Here is an 18210-nt window from a genome sequence, read left to right as displayed (position 1 = left end):
AAATGAATGGTTACCTGATCCTATTTAAGCAGTCCAGGCAGGTTTCAAGTGTTTATGAGTTTCAGTTTCCAGGGGTAAGCTAACTGCTGCATGAACAAATGTCCCTGGTATCTCCAAAAGCGTTTTGATATGTAGAAGTCGATCCACGAGGCCTCAATGTTTAAATGTAATTTTTGTCCTGGCACAGTCTACATTTACGTTCATCCCTGGGTATGTTCGTGCAGGCCCCGATCACTGCCAGACAGGGAAGCTGATTTAGTCTTGCCTGCATGAATAAATGCCTAATTTTCATGCTCAGAAACTTCAGAAAAAAAGGATTGACAGGGCAGATAAATTAATCCAACAGTTTCCTGTGTTGATCGGTTGTTTTTTACTTGGTCAGCATTGTATACAGAAGGATGGAAGATCATGAATGGGACAAATGCAAAGAGCTAGAGAATTTGAAAGGGAAGCAGTAGCCCCTGAGAAAGACATTCCTAAGCAGAACTTCTAAAAATTCAGAATCACCACCAACATAGAAGGCAGGTGTAATTTTAGTCCAAAAGTGAATGTCAAAGACCAAGCTGGAACACGTTTCCTAAAGCAGCCTTTCAGAAGACACAAGTTTATACTAAAACGATGATTAATGTCAAATTGATTTCTTCAGAGAGAATGTAAGGGGAACTGTGGGCAAAGCAAGACTGAGCCATAGTTTTATTCTGAGCAGAAAGTGCTACATCAGCATTAACAAATCCTCAACTTCTTACCAATTTACCTGGTTTAGGGTATGGTGCCATTTCAGGGTTTAAAAGTTGGGGGATCACTGGGTCTGTTGCTCCTTTTTGAACCAATACCTTTTTTCCATCAAAACGACTCAGCCAGTTTGCTTTCATCCAGAACAAATTGCACCGAGACAGGCTTGAAACATAGCAGATTTTGAGAGCTATTCAATAACAGCAGCAAACTAATGGTTCACTGTGATCTTAATGAAAATTGAAATATCGAAAAAAATTAACGATCCTAAAATACAGAAAAAATACTGTTTATTTTAAATTTGCCCCCCCACCCCATGCCCCGTTGACATGGGTTTATAACCCTACCCCAACCCCCTGCCTTCCCGTTTTAATCCCTTGCCCCACCCCATATATATTTAATAAAAGATGTGGTGTTTTTCTGTATTGTTAGTTCGATAAAAAAAGTTCTTTGTTATTTCAAATTCGTTAACATCACTGGAGACCCTAATTATTGTTTGCACTTCACAACAGACTTCTCTTCATCCTTGTCTGGCTTGACAAGAACAGTTCTCAATAATAACAATAAAATAAACGTCATTACTCATCCATTACTTTGCAAGCTCATTGTAGCTGTCCTGCACTTAAGGGCTCATAATCTTGACATTGGTACTGTCCACAATTCTCTTAAATCACATGGAAAAAGTATGCAAGTGTGCATCTTGCATGTGATATTTAATTCTACATCACAGATGACCTATATAATAGTAACACATTTGCTGCATACTTTATTGTACTCTGATTGCGACATCTCCAAATCCGCTGAGCACCCTGGGAAGCCACTGTGCAGCACATTTTTAGGTTAGTGCAATGACCTGTAAATAAAAGCAGCAACACTAAGCCATACATGACTTGATAACGCCACCCGCTAAGCCATACATGACTTGATCATGCCACGCGCTAAGACATACATGACTTGATCATGCCACCCATTTGCTAGTTTCGGCACAGACCCAACACCTGTTTTTGGGGGCTTTAGGCCCTACCAGCAATGAAGCCTGACCCTCTGGTTTGCCACATTCAATTGCCAGATGGCCACTTTCTGAAACACTACAGCACATTTAAGGTCAACAATTAAGGGCAAGCCATGTGTAAACGAATGTGAACCAGCTCATTCCGCCAGGAAACCATGCCACCTGTGCAACACTCGTTCCCATTGCTGAGCCATCTCTAGCGCCCTGAAGTGACCGAAAACCAGCATGCGCGTGATATAATAAGTGCCTAAATGTTCAACTCACTGCACATTAAACACTTTATGTTGCAAATCAGAACCAAGACGTACCGCTGAGCAATTCAATGTGAGTTGTTCCAGAGTGTCTGTGCTCCCTGCCCTGCTTCCTTGCTTAGTAACGATTCTCAGATCATTACTATGGCTGGGGTCTGCTCTTGCCCCCTATGCAGATTGCTAGTACTCGATTAAGTTTTCTAGTTGTTGAATTTGAAAAGTACAATTTTCATTTCTAGTAACACTGCAAACCATTCGTTAATTTCCCACAACTACAAACTACTGACATGAAATGCTCTGGAGAACACTGAGGATCCGACAATTGGCATTACCGATTTGTGCAATAGAGCAGCTAGTGTTTCTTGTAGTCACCAATTATTAAATATTTCCTTAATAATATCAAATTTTTAGTTTTAGCTATTAGGTGGCGCTAAATCCCCATACGTTTCCCACCAGCAAAACACTTTGAAAATAAATAAAGCCCCCCCATTAATGAACAAGACAATTAACAAAATAACGGTGAAAAACTTTAACAAAAATAGTTTATTGCACAAAACGTAAGGAATTCTTATGCACATTTAAACTTATGTATTAACATGCTTTATGCCTCAGTTTTTCCTTTTACACAGCGGAACTGTGGAAACATTTCGTCAATATTATTTTTTCTTTGCATGAGTGATCCGCAAAACAAGTTGGTTATGAAATGCAGACTTGCTTTTAAATACAATGACTTGTTGGAGAAAATGTTTCCAAACATTTAACGTGGATTTCTCGTTGAGTGCGGTCGGAAGACTTCCTGTCGGAGTGGACACACCTCAGGATGCGAGGGCTCAGTTGGGAGTACTGCTCAGCCAGCCTCGCCGCTCTGTTGCTAAGGCACTGTTGGAGGTCCTCTGCCATTGACTTAGTATTTTCTCAAGCAACAGGTTTTCTAACCTCAACAGATATCATTGGTTCTCCAAGCGGTCACAGAAGAAGCCTGAATGAGACTGAACCAGGAGCACAGTTGACATATATACAATTGGGACTAACTTACAGGCCACGTAGAACTCAGCTGGAAGTGGAATTGACATTTTGATGGGTTCACAAGCACTGCTTGTACCAAAAATAATGTGGAATTAAAACAGTGCAATTGCCCAAACTTTTACAGTATTAAATGTAGCAAAATTAGGGAAACAGAGAAAAATGAAGGCCGTGATAGCAGGACACAGAAACTGGGTGGATTGGACTGACTGCAAGCTCCTTTTCTATAGACATGTAAAAGCCAAATCCATATATATGTCTTGAACAAATGATGTGGCGGGTGAAAAGCATGACAAGCAAATGTCTTTTACAATACATTTACAGATAACTTTAAGGCTAGCAAAGCGTAGGGCAGAGCAATTGCCAAGAAGCAACAACATTCCATTACAGCGGATTCACAGGGAGAGCCTGGTTTCCACTGTGTGTGAAGGCAGCTACACTGCAACCAGCATGACTGACAACACCTTGCTTTATTCTCACCACCCTACCCACAAATATCTGCCATGCCCAAAAATGGGAAAATGCATACATTCAAATGTTTGAACTTTTAACTCTGGCAACTGGTTTGGAAAAAAAAAAAACAAGATGGAAGACAAACAATGCACGTACCCTGTTTACTTAGTGAGGTTGAGGAGAAAGACCCATGATATCAATTGTAGGTATTTTGCCATTTTTGCTTCAATGTGTTATGTGTCAAGACTGGTTTGAAGACAGAACCGCTGCACACATGAGGCATAACACTTTACTCAAATGGCAACAGCATTCTGCACTTTACAAGTTTGCCACTCACATGCTCTCATTTCATTCATTAACCCAGCAACAAAAAAAATATGAAGACAGCTCAGTAATGTCAATTGCTCGTCTCCATGACAAAGTACCAGAATGTTCTATACTTAATTTGGGATGAGATCAGAAAAATAAAAGAATAACTCTTTCAGCCTTGACAGACAAGTTTTCTGAACACGCAAGAAACACCTGTGACAGGAAAGTTATAATGATCAGACAAAGGGCATTCTGGGACCAAGACGACACACATTGTAATGCTACCTTCACTACAGTGCATGTTTACAACCTTCCTAGCAAACATTGGATATCATCTGTTGGTTAAAGCTAAGAGGGTAAACTCGGTGCCAGTACAGGAAGGGACCAAATCCCTTTAATGTCCACAGTGTTATTTGCAACAGTTAATAGCATGTCATTTTAAGATGCACAGGTTGTGTATTAGGAATCAGTTAACATGTCAACACAATACCCCCAACTGTAATAAATATACAATTTTGGAATTCTTGCAGCGATGTCTAATTCTGAATGTAACAGCATAACAGCAAATGACACGAGTAACACAACGAGAAGCCACCCATTCAGCCAGAAAGAAAATCAGCTCATGACAAAAGAAGGCCACAATAATTGAAAAATATGAATAAACAGAAAATGACAAAACCATGAATTATGTGTGAGCCAATTCACTTGGCGGATTCCCGTCAAGTGAAGATTTTCAGCTACCCCATTGAAATGTCGGTGATCAGATTCTGGAAACTGAAATCGAAGGCTCATTTGCAGAGATATCTCCCAGACAAGTACAGTGACACGCATGGACACCTGTGACCCGGAAGAAGAAATGTGCATGTACAAACCGTTGAGTATACTACATAGTAGAACACAGCAATTTCCAGTATTCAGAATTGAAAGGTTAATATTCCCTTAATGTATCATGCTTAATCTAGGCTTTTAACATTTGTATTCGATACGAAAAGCAACAGAAAACAATGCTTGTGGAAGGACGCTGCCACTGGGTCCGCCATTCCCTCTTTTCACCATTAGACGCTGTGGGCTTTGGAAAGAATGGAGCACAGGATGGGGGAAGAGACCTTCCTTCACTCAGTTTCTTCTGGACCAGATCACCACCACCAATCCTTGGATGGTTAGCAGCTTGCTTGGAAAGGGCTGGTAGCCGGTGTCCAGTCGGAATCAAACGTGTCCAATTTAATACATATTGCAATGAGCCTCACTGGTGGCCATTTAACACTGAAAAGACGTGAACAACCCATTTGCCTACTTGCGCAAGAGGGGCGCGCTGACGGTGCAGCACAGTGAAAGGGGAAACTCTGTAGATGAACTGACAACTTCAGTTTCCAGCTCACTCTCAAAATCCCCTGGCACATTAGCATGATATACAAAAAAAATAAAAATAAAAGGCACAGTGTACTTTTCTCCACATGCTGGCACTATCTTCGTCTTACAGTAGAATAAGGCCCAAATAATTCACCCAGTTTGCCTTACAGTAAAAACAAATTTCACAAGACTACACTGAATTCTCTTTTTAGTAGTGTAAGCAACAATGATCAGGAAAAAGGACCTGGGACACCACACACACAAATATATGAATTCAACAGTTCTGTTTGAAGCCTGCTGTCCAAGACTTCAAATAATTAAACATTCTTCAGAGCAGCAACAAATTGAAGAAAACATTTGACAAGGTAGTGTGTTGCTGCAGAATTAAGCCAGCAAAGCAGCAACACCCCCCCCAGTGTGTAAATACACTGGGACACCATACATTTCCTTAGTGCATGAATACATTAGTCAGTAATGTCATTTCAACTCAGTGAACATGTGAGAGGCATCTCATTGAGTAAGAGCAGAACTGTCAGGAAAAGTCAGAACACAAAAAGTTTTGAATGTCAAAGTACCATTTTCCTTTCTTGACACAAACACATGACGAGAACATGAACATACAACAGGGCATGAAAGGTCCATGCGCAGGTTTCGTGGAGGACACAGTTGTCTACCAGGCATCATCTGCTTCATGGCAGAGTACAAGGAGATGGTGTGGTGCACAACGCATGGAAATGCAGATGGCCTGGCCAGAAGTATAGTCTGCCGAGAAGAGCACATATCGGCAATGACAACTATCTGCAAATTATGATTAAGTGTCCCTTAAGTAAAAACGGACTATTTTCAAACTAAGAACATAAAATTGTATTAACAAGTACAGTGGAAAAAAACATCAGATGTGCTTTTCCAGCAAAAGTGTGCTTACGTTTGGCCTAAAATACTTGTCACCACACAAAGTTAAAAAGACCTGCCCTGTATTTTTTTCCCTCTGGCTGCCACTTTACTAAGGAGGAGGAAAAGGTCACCTGTGTTTCGGAAAATCAGATGGTTACGCAGACTGATGCATTCAGCCAACTTTTACGCAGACTGATGCATTCAGCCAATTTAAGACTTGCAAAAACAAAACCTACATTGATGGTTGTTGGGTTTGAATTGAATGAACCTTTTCAGTGACAATGACTTCAATAGTATTTGATTAGCAGTGTAATGATAACGGCTGAAGGTGTTATCACCGGGGTCCAAATGCAAGACAAGACTACATGCGTAAAAGTCTAACACCAGAAGCAAATCAAGCATTCCATTCTAGGCCATGCAAAGGGACACCACTTTGGGAATGCCAGGCCCTCAAAATGCATAGGGCTAAAACCGAGACAAAGGGATAAAACCGAGATGACACAAATGGATCGAAATGTGCGAGGAGGGGGTAGGACTTGGAAGACAAAAAAAACAGAAAATAATAAATGATATGTCTGAATTCACCCACCATTTAAGCAGCAGGGGTTTCAGCAGGATACTGTGATCCTCTGCAGATTAGGTCTTGTTCTTCAGTGTGTTGGTGGTTCCAACACACAACCAGTGCCTTTCACAAGCAACCTAAGAACCATCACAAGGATTCTAGGAGATCCTTCAGTGGGACCAAGACTATATTTATACTTTATTATTTCCAAGGCAGCATGGTAGAAATAAAATGTTCAAATTGGCTGCAAACCTCTATGAAAAAAGAAAGGATGAAGTGTCACAGGATCGAATACCCATTGTTAACATGCAATTCACGGTGGGGCTATCAGTATACTCCATTTCTTATTTAGGGAGAATGCACAATGTAAAATTAAACATCTTTGTTTAGTGCAAACCTACTAAAACACATTTGGGAGAGGGATGGGTTACATTAGAGCAAACGTGTATGCTCTTGGTTAGTATAGAAAGCATGGGAGCTAGTCATTTTGTACAGTGGTGTAAGGGGAAAGCTGTGGTGTCCTAACATTCCATGGTAATATATAAAAGCCATTTTGGGGGTCAAGTGCCAAGCAGAGCATGGACGCCAGGTTCTGTCTGAGTTCTTGCAAAGCGTTGGTCGCCAGTCCCATTTCTTTTACTTTCCTCTGAAGGTCATCATCTGCATAGGTTTTGTTTTTAGGGCCAAAAACAAGGCCAGGACCAAGTTCCGTTGATGGAGTTCAGACATCTAAGGTCGGTTCCACACATACGATAAGAACAACACAGACTATTTGCCATCTGCAACTGTGTGTTGAAGGAGTACATTATTGACATTCGTTGCACTCCACGTACCAGTGTTTGTGTGCACCCCACAGAGATATTTAATTTTAACGCAGCAATTAGAGACTAGGATCTTGGGTTTCAGACCAACTGCAAAACAGCTCTAACAATTGGTTACACTTTTGTTGATTTGTTGTTTACTTTCGTTGTGTGATATGTATGAATGGTATGGGTGTCTAGTGTGTGAGGGGAGAGGAATGATTGAGATGTTATATCCGTCTTAGAAACAGATACTGCTCAATGATGAATATTGTATGTAAGGACTCAATAAATGCCTTAAATAGTTGTGGGCATGATTTACGTCTAACTCACAACTACTATAGGGTATGTCCATTACTTGTTTTTCGGGTTCCACACATACAGCAGGGCTCAAGCTCAGACGGAGCCTCAGTTTTGGGGTGGGATTATGGTCTGGGAGGAAACTCGCCCAATTGACAGACAACTACTTTTGGGAGTTTTCATTGACAGCTGGGTCCATTACGAAGAATGATGTGGCTGTACCGAGCCCAAGATTACATTGTGTGCTTCTTTTTAAGGCAGGTCTTGACATCGGATTTCTGACGATAACTGCAGGGACGTAGCCATAACATAGCTTACCCCACTTTCCAGAACGTTATGGGGATAACCGCAGGGATGTAGCCGTAAGATAGCTTAACCCACTTTCCAGAACGTTATAGGGATACCTGCAGGGACGTAGCCATAAAATAGCTTACCCCATTTTCCAGAATGTTATGGGGATAACTGCAGGGACGTAGCCATAAGATAGCTTAACCCACTTTCCAGAACGTTATGGGGATAACTGCAGGGACGTAGCCATAAAATAGCTTACCCCACTTTCCAGAACATTATGGGGATAACTGCCGGGACGTAGCTTAAGATAGCTTACCCCACTTTCCTGAACATTATGGGGATAACTGCCGGGACGTAGCTTAAGATAGCTTACCCCACTTTCCAGAACATTATGGGGATAACTGCAGGGAAGTAGCCATAAAATAGCTTACCCCACTTTCCAGAACGTTATGGGGATAACTGCAGGGACGTAGCCATAAGATAGCTTACCCCACTTTCCAGAACGTTATGGGGATAACTGCAGGGACGTAGCCATAAGATAGCTTACCCCACTTTCCAGAACGTTATGGGATACTGAACAGTTTTTCATTCTCTACACCAACACACAGAGGAATACAAAATTAGAAAAGCAATCTCAACCCGTCACTGATTTGGATTTAAGGTGCCAAGCAATGCAACTAAAGCTGGGAACAAAAGTATGCCCCAAAACACACTCGTCCAACCACGCTGTTGACACATCAACATGCTTCAAATGGATTGCCTCTTTTCTACAGAGCAAACTAACTGAGTTGCTTTCTAATATAATAATTATACTATATATGTGCATATATATTATATTAATTTATATTTATCCTTAAGGAAGAAATCTCTTTTCTTTTCTCAACAGTACGTGCGATGAACATTTCAAGACACCAGTACCGTGGCCTGCCGTACCTATTCAACAGGCATCGGCACAGTCAGCCACACACACTCCGGGACAGTCGTAGAATTCACCACTAAAACACAACTGCCACCAATTGCAATGGAAAATTATTCCACCAGCATTGGGATCTTTTTCTCCTCAAGCAGAAGCGACATGTTGACGTTTACAAAATATTTGTAAAACTACATACAAACAGCCAAACCAGTGCCAAGAGGCGGGACAACCACAAAGGAAAACCACGGAGCGTTGATGCATTCGTCCTGATGACCATATGGCGAATCCAATGTCCTCGGCTTCATGACGCGGTTCCTTTTTTTCTGTTCAGTTTGGCATTTAAATCTGGTCAGACTACTACATGAGACATCTATGTACCGAACCAACCAATCGTTGAAAGAGTGGATGTGACTGTCCGTATTCAGCCACAATTAAATCAAATGCATTTATACAAAGTAATGAGAGGTATGAACCCTCAACGGTAAGTGTCTGATGTCCAATTTACAGGGACAATAAACACATTCTCCACCCAATAAAATGTTCCCACCCAATCAGGACATTAGTCAGGTACTCAAACACCAGAATTAATTTGAAAAGACTACATGTACAACAATGTCAAGGTGGCTTGAAACAAGCGGGCAATGTTAAAGAGCAGAATGAGCCATTCAAGAGGGTGTGGGCAGGTGCTGGCTTTTCAAAATAGCAACCAATCCATTGCTAGACTGGTATGCTATTCAGATTCACAGTTATGGGTAGGGGTAGTGTACGCAGTCACCCTATTAGGATTACTGTTGATGAAAGTATAAAGTTGCCTCAGCTGGATGAGAAGTTCATGTGGAATGTCACATAGCTGCATTGGTTTCTGATATGAATGTGCTACAGTCACACACTTGGGTACTATTGCACATGAGCGTGGTGGTTCATTTACTAAGTCGTCCTCATGCTTGCTAGTTTATGGGACCAGTCATCCAGTAGTGAACGGTGAAAATGTTAAGTACAATGATCCATGGAGGCTGGGTTTGCTGGCTCGTGTATACAGTCACTACTGAACAAGGGTTTGGTGGTTCATGTACTAAGTTGTCCTCAAGCTTTGTATGATGGCTATGGTTAACAGTCATAGTTGATGACTATGTAGACATTCGCCCAGTTGGCAGAGGTGTTTTAATGATCCCAAGAGTTTTGGCAGTTTGTGAAGACAAGCAGGGTTTGGAGTAGAGATTTATGTAGACAATTATTTCTATGTCGTTGTAGGAGACCATGTAGACCATTGTCCTTGGAGTTGGACAGTCACCAAGCTGGATATGGTGATGTTTCATTTAGATGGTCAAACATTTGGCGTTTCATGGCTCACGTATACAGTCACTATTGAGATGGGGAAATGGTTCATGTGGCTAGACACCAAGTTAAGTTTGGTAGTGGTTCACATGCACATTCACCCAGATGCATTGGATGCGGATGGCTTCAATGGACTGTTATTCAGTTGTATATAACGGTGGCGTATGTGGAGAGTCACCAAGTTGGGGATGGATGGTAGTAACACATCAAAATGAGTATGATGGAAAATACAAAAACACAGGAAATGGGCTTCCACAATTCATTTTATCTGGAGACCAGAACATTTGAGTCATTGCTGCGACAACCGAGACAGGTGAACTGTCTAGGAGAGTGCCCCAACATGCCTATTTCCTGTTTGTCCCCTCTACTAAAAATTGACAAAGATGAGAACCCTAACAAAATATGGTCTTGTGAACTTCTGGGAGGAGGAGGAATTGCAGGAGATGGCTTCCCGAAAGAAGAAAGCGGATTCTGCGAGATGGACATGGACAACGCACAACACCACCCGGACCATGCAACATCAACCGGTCTAGCCTGAGTGTGTGCCAGCACTCTCGTCTTTAAGTGGGCACTTGCTGGGAGCAACTAAAAATGGGGGGAAGGGGACACTGGATTAAAACAAATATACAATCTGACACTGGCATCACACAATGCCCATCATTTGGGAGATGATTCAAAATAAAATAATGATACTACTAAAATATTCCTACCTCTGGCAGGCTGGCTTTCCAAGGTAATATTTAGAATAGTTCCAATAGAAAACAGTGAACAACAAACACCTATGAACGACAGAATGACAATAACATCTCTTTTCTAAACTTAAACAAACATATTTAAATATCTGGCACCCTGTGTGGGAACAGCCAACCCTTCGGTATGTCTGTGGTTACATCAGTATCGCAGGCGCCACAGCACACGCCTCTGCAGTACAAGCCGGGCATAAGCCTCTTTAGAATAGGCAGCCCTCTCCTCCTCTGCACTGTAGGTAACACTCCAGGCCTTTACCATATAAACTGATCTCCGTGCCTACGCACAACCGGCACTGCTGTCTTTCCCTCTGCAATACAGGGTACACTCCTTGCCTTGGCAAAACAGGTAGTGCTCTCCCTGCCCTCTACAGTACAGACCTTGCTCCCCCCTCTGAGCTCTGGAGACTCTTCGTTTGCTGGTGGTGTGGCCAGAATCGCCTCCAGCTAAGAGCTAATACGTAATACCGGCAAACGAATGGGGGTTTACACCGTCACTCAGAATCTGGCATTAATTCTGCCGGACCGAGTGCCAGAAACGGTAATCCAGTTTGCCGGTATCCTAGCGGTAAATATGCCAGGATACTGCCAAACTTGTAATGAGGCCCGATCAGTCTCAATGCCTCTGCATGCAGGTTACACTGCCTGCTTCTGCAATACAAGCTGTGCTCTGTGCCTGTGCACTATAGGCTGTGCTTTCTCTATCTCTGTAATACAGGTCCCACTCTCCCTGCATCTGCAATACAGGCTGCTCTCTCCCAGCCTCGGCAATACAGGCCACTCTCCCACTTGCCTACCTGCAGTAAAAGCTGATCTTTGGGTATTTGTGGTGTACGCTGCGATCCCTGCAAATACAAGAAAGGCTGCACTTCTATGCTTGCAGTTGAAGGAATGCACATAACACAGGACTCCAGGATTCAGTGTGCAAATGACGCTGTATAAAAAGTTGCTGGATATCACTTCCCCATAATGCTGCTTCTCAGTCAGGGCACTATTTCTGATGCCAAAGAATTCTGAAGCTAGTCCACGAGGGAGGCTACATTGGACTAAACCTCCCAGGAACCTTCAGATGGCTCGTTGATCCAGATTTGTACGTGCACTCTTTTTCTGACCGAGGTAAGTTCTCAGAAGCGAATTGAGAGAGCAACAAGTACAGATGTGAGGAGCACATGTTCCATTCTTGACATTTCTTAGCATTCTGGTTGATATTACTGGGCACCTGCTGTTTTTTAACCATATCCAGAATAGTTAAAAATCAGCATTTGGGAATCAGCTTCCTTTTTTTAAAACAAATAAATAAAAATAACAAAAGAGGGGATTCTTTAAAAAGAATAAAATGTCTGTGGCGCCAGGGAGGAGGGTGTGCCGTGGTGCCGATGATCACTGCTGTGGTGCTGCTTGGGTTGCCGCGCAGTGATTGGGTTCCTTCATGTCAGTCACCGGTGCTGGCTCTGCAGGAGGCCTGGCACTGGTGGTGCTAGAGTCCAACATCTGGCCCTCTAGCTGTGTCCATGAGCTCATTGATTCATGTACGATGACCGTGTGCTCCTCCATCTGCCGCTGAAGGCTGTCCATCTCCTGCCTGGCGAAAAGAGAGAAAAACAACTTCAGAAGTGAAAGCTAAATCCAAGCCGGGAAAGCCAAAATGTTCCCTTCTCAGTCACTTGGCTGTGATCTTCTACTGTGCCCTTTATTTTTTTGTTTAAAAAATATCTTTCATGGCATGTTACGCATCTGAACAGCTCCACTAAGAAAATGCAAACCGCACATCTATACAAGAGTTAAGCGACTGCATCACAGAGCCAAAAATCATAGCAGAAAAATCATTTCATGAACACGGAAAAACATTTAGCAAAATCATGTGCAGAAAGTTCGGAGCAGGATTGAAATATTTTACATTCAGAGAGCATTTTTAGAGCATCTTATACTCCAAGCAACAGATTCAAAATTTGCCAAAGCAAAAGTGATGGAATAAATAGTGCATCGAATAGCCTCCCATACAGAGCAGACATCAGTCCAGAAAGTAGAGTACAACCATATTCTTCTTGCTTTCACAATCTGAGGCAAAAAAAACACAACAAAGTAGAAGATCCTCAATAATAAAAGGGCAAAATGGACAGCAACTAGTTCTGCTTAAAGTCAATATTTCTTTCCAAGCCTTTCACTCAGCAGCACATTAATCTAGTTCTACTTAGTGTAAAGGTTTCTTTACAAGCTATTCACTCAGCAGCACACCAGTTCTGCTTAGAGTAAAGGTTTCTTTACAAGATACTCCGCAGCATGCGAGTGCTGCTTAGAGTAAAGGCTTCTTTACAAGACACTGAGCTGCACATTAGTTCTGCTTAGACTAAAGAACACGTTACTTACCTCTCAGTAATATTTTTTCTGATGAAGGTTCTTCCCACGGATGCTTCATCTATGATATCCCTATCCCAGCGCAGCTGTTCTCTTGAAATGTTTCTGCCGCCTGCGGGCGCAGCACGTCTTTGTGTTGTCTCCGTCCGACACCTCTACACGCTGGATACGACATCGGGTCAGTATACATAGCGACGCCGTTCCCCATGACCTCAGTTCTACCCTTTTTCCCTAGCACTCTAAAGCTGAGGGACCATAGAATCGATGATGTACTAGCTTCCCGCAAGAGGGGTAGATAGGGGGGGAACATTCATCAGAAAGAATATTACTGAGAGGTAAGTAATATGTTCTTCTAATGGATTCTTTACTCCTATGGATCCTCATCTATGATATACTCCCAAAGCAGTATGTAAACTTGGAGGAGGAAGGAAGCAAGTACACTACCTATACCAGAAAACACAGAGGACCGCCCTACCAAAACAGGCATCCTGACCCGAAAGGGAATCCAAGCAATAATGCTCAGCAAACATATGCAAAGATGCCTACGTTGCTGCCTGGCAAACAACTAGAACCGGGACTTCCCTCTGTAGGGCAGAGGTGGCCGCCACTCCCCTGGTAGTATGAGCTGCAAGACCATCAGGCACATTCTTCGCAGAGATGCAGACAGAGAATGTTCCATCTGGACCTGGTCTGCTTGGTGACAGGCCTGCCAGCACGAGCACAACCAACAAAAAGCTGATCCTCTTGCCTAGTCGCTCTTACGAGAGACGTAGAACTTCAGGGCCAGTACCGGGTCCAGCCTGCAAAGGCTGGAGGGGGGTATCTGTATTTCTGCCCCCTATACAGTTCAGGTAGAGGCACAGAGCATGCCATGGTATCAATGGGTGAGCAACCAAGGCTGAGACTCAAGGGAGATGATGCAGGCTGGATCTTGTTAGGTAAGATTGTATGCAGTGCCCTTTGGGTGCACTACAACAACCCTGATCTCCTGGCAATAGGAACCCAACCTTTGGTATAAGTCTGTACTACACAGGATAGTAGTGTGGCTGAGCAGCCAGGCTTATCTCAAGAGGAGTCAATGTGAACTGTAAGGGAGTTACACAGAGATTCACAGTGACAAGTATTCAACTAAACACTTAGACACACGGTTTCGTGAATAAACAATTATTAATGTATTTATCAGTCAGTTAGAGTAAGCTTTCTTCAGAAGGGAGCAATATAAAGGTAACACTCAAATACACTTCAAAACACACACTCTTAATATTCTTCTAAAATCAGTGAAGACCCTTTGGGATGGCCCACAGTCACAACCTACACCCTCAGGTGACTTCAATAGCTAGGGTGCTGGGGACATTAATATCTTACTGTTGCGTTTAAGAATACTTTTAGAAATTGGTTAAAGGAAAAGGTTATTAGAATAAACAAGAGATCACAAATATTCTTAAGCAGGCAAATACTTTTAGATCCACTAAACAGAGTCTTTCAGTTATAACAGGTTAAGCCAAAGTCAATGGGCAAAAGTCTTATATGGGTTGAAGCACTTCTGGTAGGTAACTAGGAAAAGTCTTTGCACAATGTTTTAGAAGTCTTTGAAGAAAAGAAGAATCAATGTAGGACCACACGCTGTTTAGACTTATGAGTAGTAGAAGATGCAAGCAATTCTACAACAAGAGGTCAAGTTCTCTCAGACTTTACAGTACCTTTGTATTGAAGAAAAAGTGCAGCAGATGACTTCTGTTCCTGTGCAGCTCTGCAGATCTCTCTGTTCCTGGGCCTCAGTCGTGGGGACAAGAGGGAGGACTTCTGGGGACTCCTGCACTGCAATGGGACGGTCATTGCTCGCAACCGGCAATCTTTCCAACAAGTAGCACTTCAGTGTTTCAGCTCCTCGTGACTAACGCAAATAGCAACACTGCGGTTCCTGGCTGTTGAGATGGACTTTCCTTGCTTCTGGGGTCCTGTACTCTGGTTGAGAGGGCTCAGGCTCAGTCAGTCCTGCTTCCTGGGAGTCTGGAGGATCTTCCTGGAGCTCTTGGCCAACTTAAAAACAACGCACACAATCTGGTGTTCCTCTCCCTGGCTATTCGGTTTCCAGCAGCAACTTTGTGGAAAGGCAACCAGCTCTGAGAAAACATCCAGGTGGCTTACTTTAGAGTTGATTGGTCCCACCAACTCAAGGGGAGACGTTGTCCTTGCAGGGGCTTCTCGGTCGATACGAATTTGGAGTTTCCGCACAGCAGCAGGGCTTCACTGGGCCAACCAATGGTCCAGGAGTTGCAGCAGGCGTCCTCTTCAGGTTCTTCTGTGGTTCCTTCGTCCAGTGGTCGACTCTGCCTTCCAAGCCAAAAGCCTCGCCTTTTATTCAGTTCTCTCCCATTCATTCCAGCCTAGCTGTCAGTCACGCAGCAGGGTGGATGTCCTTGCCGGACAGTCAGCCGGCCAATCACTACTGAGTGCATTTGGGTCTTCTAGGAGACTAAGCAAAGGGAGTATTGGGCACTTCCCTCATTTCCTGCCCACCCCAGACACCCTGGAGCCAGAGGCGGCCTTCACTTGTGAATCCTGCCAAAGGTAAAGCGAACAAAGGGACCAAACCTGGTTTGGCGCATAGAGTAAATCTCAAGAAGGACCGTTCCACAAAGAAATGGCGTAAAAAAGAAGACTGGGCCATTTTGACAAAAATGGCACCCTTGGGTGCTTTACTGCAGCTGCGAACACAGCCCGCGGTAAATGCACACCACAGTAGTTAAAATTAAACCACTGCCACCAGCCATCCAGTGAGGAAAGGGTAACATAAACATGTTACATGAGAAGCTAGACAAAAGGGTACACTAGGTAACCCCTCCAGCACCCTATTGTAAGATAGTGCGTGCTGGGTCTAGAAAGTTACAAATGTAAGTAAAGTCAATTTCACTTTACTGCTCTGGGAAACAGTAGTTTATCCCAGAGAAGGTATTTAAACCTTTGGGAAATCTGAAAGACTTCCCTGTGCCACTGCACTGAAGGTGCTGTGTGACACAATGTAAAAGATGATGCCTATGGAGTTTGTCAGGCTCCATAACCACAAGAAACACAAAGTTCAGAAATCACATTAAAATACATGAGAGAGTGGGAAAAGGGGTCTCATTCTCTCCAGGTTAAAGAAATCAAGTCCTCAAAATCCAGCAAAGTTGCTGAGGGTCTCTAAGGAAGGAATTAGCACATTTCTGAGAATTCTCCCTAACAGTTCTTAGGTCCAGTGAATCCCCTTGGAAGAAGTCGTCGCTGGGATGTTGATGCTGAAAAGAAGAAGAAAGGAACCAAGCAGTGTCAGAAAGGTAGCACTTTCGTTCTTCGCGGTGGTCTCCGTTTCAGGCCGCTACCCCGGCTGTGAATAACACACAATGGTGACACTTGCTGTGGACCCTAACAAGGCCTGGCTGAAGAGGATAAGATCCTTAGTGGCCATAGATGCAGTGGCAGAAGTAGGTGTTGGGTTTCGCGGTTTACCGCCTTTCAGTTCTTCGGTGCTGCAGCCGCAATACGGACCTCAGGATGGCTTCTGGTGACCTGGACACGACCAATGGACTGGAATGCGGACCCTCGACTAAGTCTGGACATTCGGGACATCTTATTCGGGTTCTGATGGAACGAAAACCACTGGCGAAACTTCCACTGCATGCAGCGACCCTGGACCAGTGGACAGCTGTTGTGGCAGGGATGCCCCTTGAAGGATTCTTCAAATATTTGGAACTTTCACCGATCCGGGTATCGAACAGCACTATGCCAGTGTTCCCGCTCTTCCAGGCGATACTCAGCAACATGGCTTCCAGTGGTCACTAACACTCCGCCGGTCCCAGGGCGAGACAGATTAACTTTTTGGCTTCAAGAGGTTCAGGCACTCCTCTTCTGGACCCACGAAGATCCCTTCTCCAGACGGTAGGCACACAGGACTGGCACACTTTCGGGTGAAGAGCAGCAGTTGCATGATATTCCCTCGTAGCTGGGGAAGAGGTTGCCTATCCAGGTCCTTTCTGGTTCAGTCCTTCAGTCAGCACAGCAGTTTTCGGATTGCTTGAAGATTTGCAGCCGCAGACTTCTTCGTCTTGCTGGACTCCAGGATGTAAGCTTAAAATGACTTCAGCTTCAGGTTTCTGGTTACAGCTTCTGACAAGGAGGTGAGTGTGAGTGGGTATCCCATGGGTCTTTGTCCTCCAACAACAAAATGAAGAGCTGCACTGCCAGGGGTCCAAACTCCTTGTGGAGACAATAAGCAGAACACATAGAATAAGGAGGCATAGGACAAGGACAAGGAGGCTCTCCAATGCATTTCCAGCATCACATAGCCGATGGAATAATTCCTCCCGCCTTGGAAAGACAGGCGGAGGAAAAAAACAGGAAGGTTGATCTTCTGAGAGAGATGGAAATCCAAAACCACCTTGGCAAAAAGGAGGGCCCCACTCTCAATGCCACATTTATTTGGAAAAAAACAAATGTAGAGGTAAAACAGCCAAAACCTGAAGCTCACACACACACACCTCCTGAAGTGATGGCAACCAGAGGAATTACCTTAATGGGGAACAATCTAATACAGTGGTCTTCTAACATTTTAGGCATGCACCCCCCCTAAGCAAAATGTGGGTAGGCCGGGCCCCCCCAAAAATGTCAAATGCACAGTAAGTCCAATTGACTATGAACTATTGTGCGCAGTCACTGCACCCTACTCCCAGTGTAGTCCCTGGGCTCCCCCGCCTGCTCCCATCACAGTTTCTGGGCTCCTTCATCCCACTCCTACCCAATCCTTGGGCTCTCCCCACCACACCATAGCCCCACCACAGACCCTGGGCTCTCCCCACACTGCTCCCATGGCTCCCGCTCATCCTGCTCTCACCAAAGTCCACG

The 18210-nt window shown here is 43.8% G+C and overlaps 1 protein-coding gene across 3 annotated transcripts in view; it reads right to left on the bottom strand.

Moving 5' to 3' along the window:
• Positions 1 to 2519: 2519 nt before the first annotated feature.
• The window catches only part of GOLGA3 (golgin A3), a 594692-nt gene continuing 579001 nt past the window's right edge, over positions 2520 to 18210 (bottom strand). For all 3 annotated transcript variants that reach the window (XM_069620010.1, XM_069620008.1, XM_069620009.1), the window contains one exon: positions 2520 to 12556. In XM_069620010.1, the coding sequence (XP_069476111.1) occupies positions 12355 to 12556 (202 nt within the window). In that variant the 3' untranslated portion in view covers positions 2520 to 12354. The remainder of the gene's footprint in view (positions 12557 to 18210) is intronic.

Source organism: Ambystoma mexicanum, chromosome 10 (genome assembly GCF_040938575.1).
Source record: "Ambystoma mexicanum isolate Mex_15411 chromosome 10, UKY_AmexF1_1, whole genome shotgun sequence".
In the NCBI taxonomy this organism is placed as follows: Eukaryota; Metazoa; Chordata; class Amphibia; order Caudata; family Ambystomatidae; genus Ambystoma; species Ambystoma mexicanum.
The sequence above is the reverse complement of the archived record's forward strand: the minus strand, read 5'-3'. Positions and strand labels throughout refer to the sequence as shown.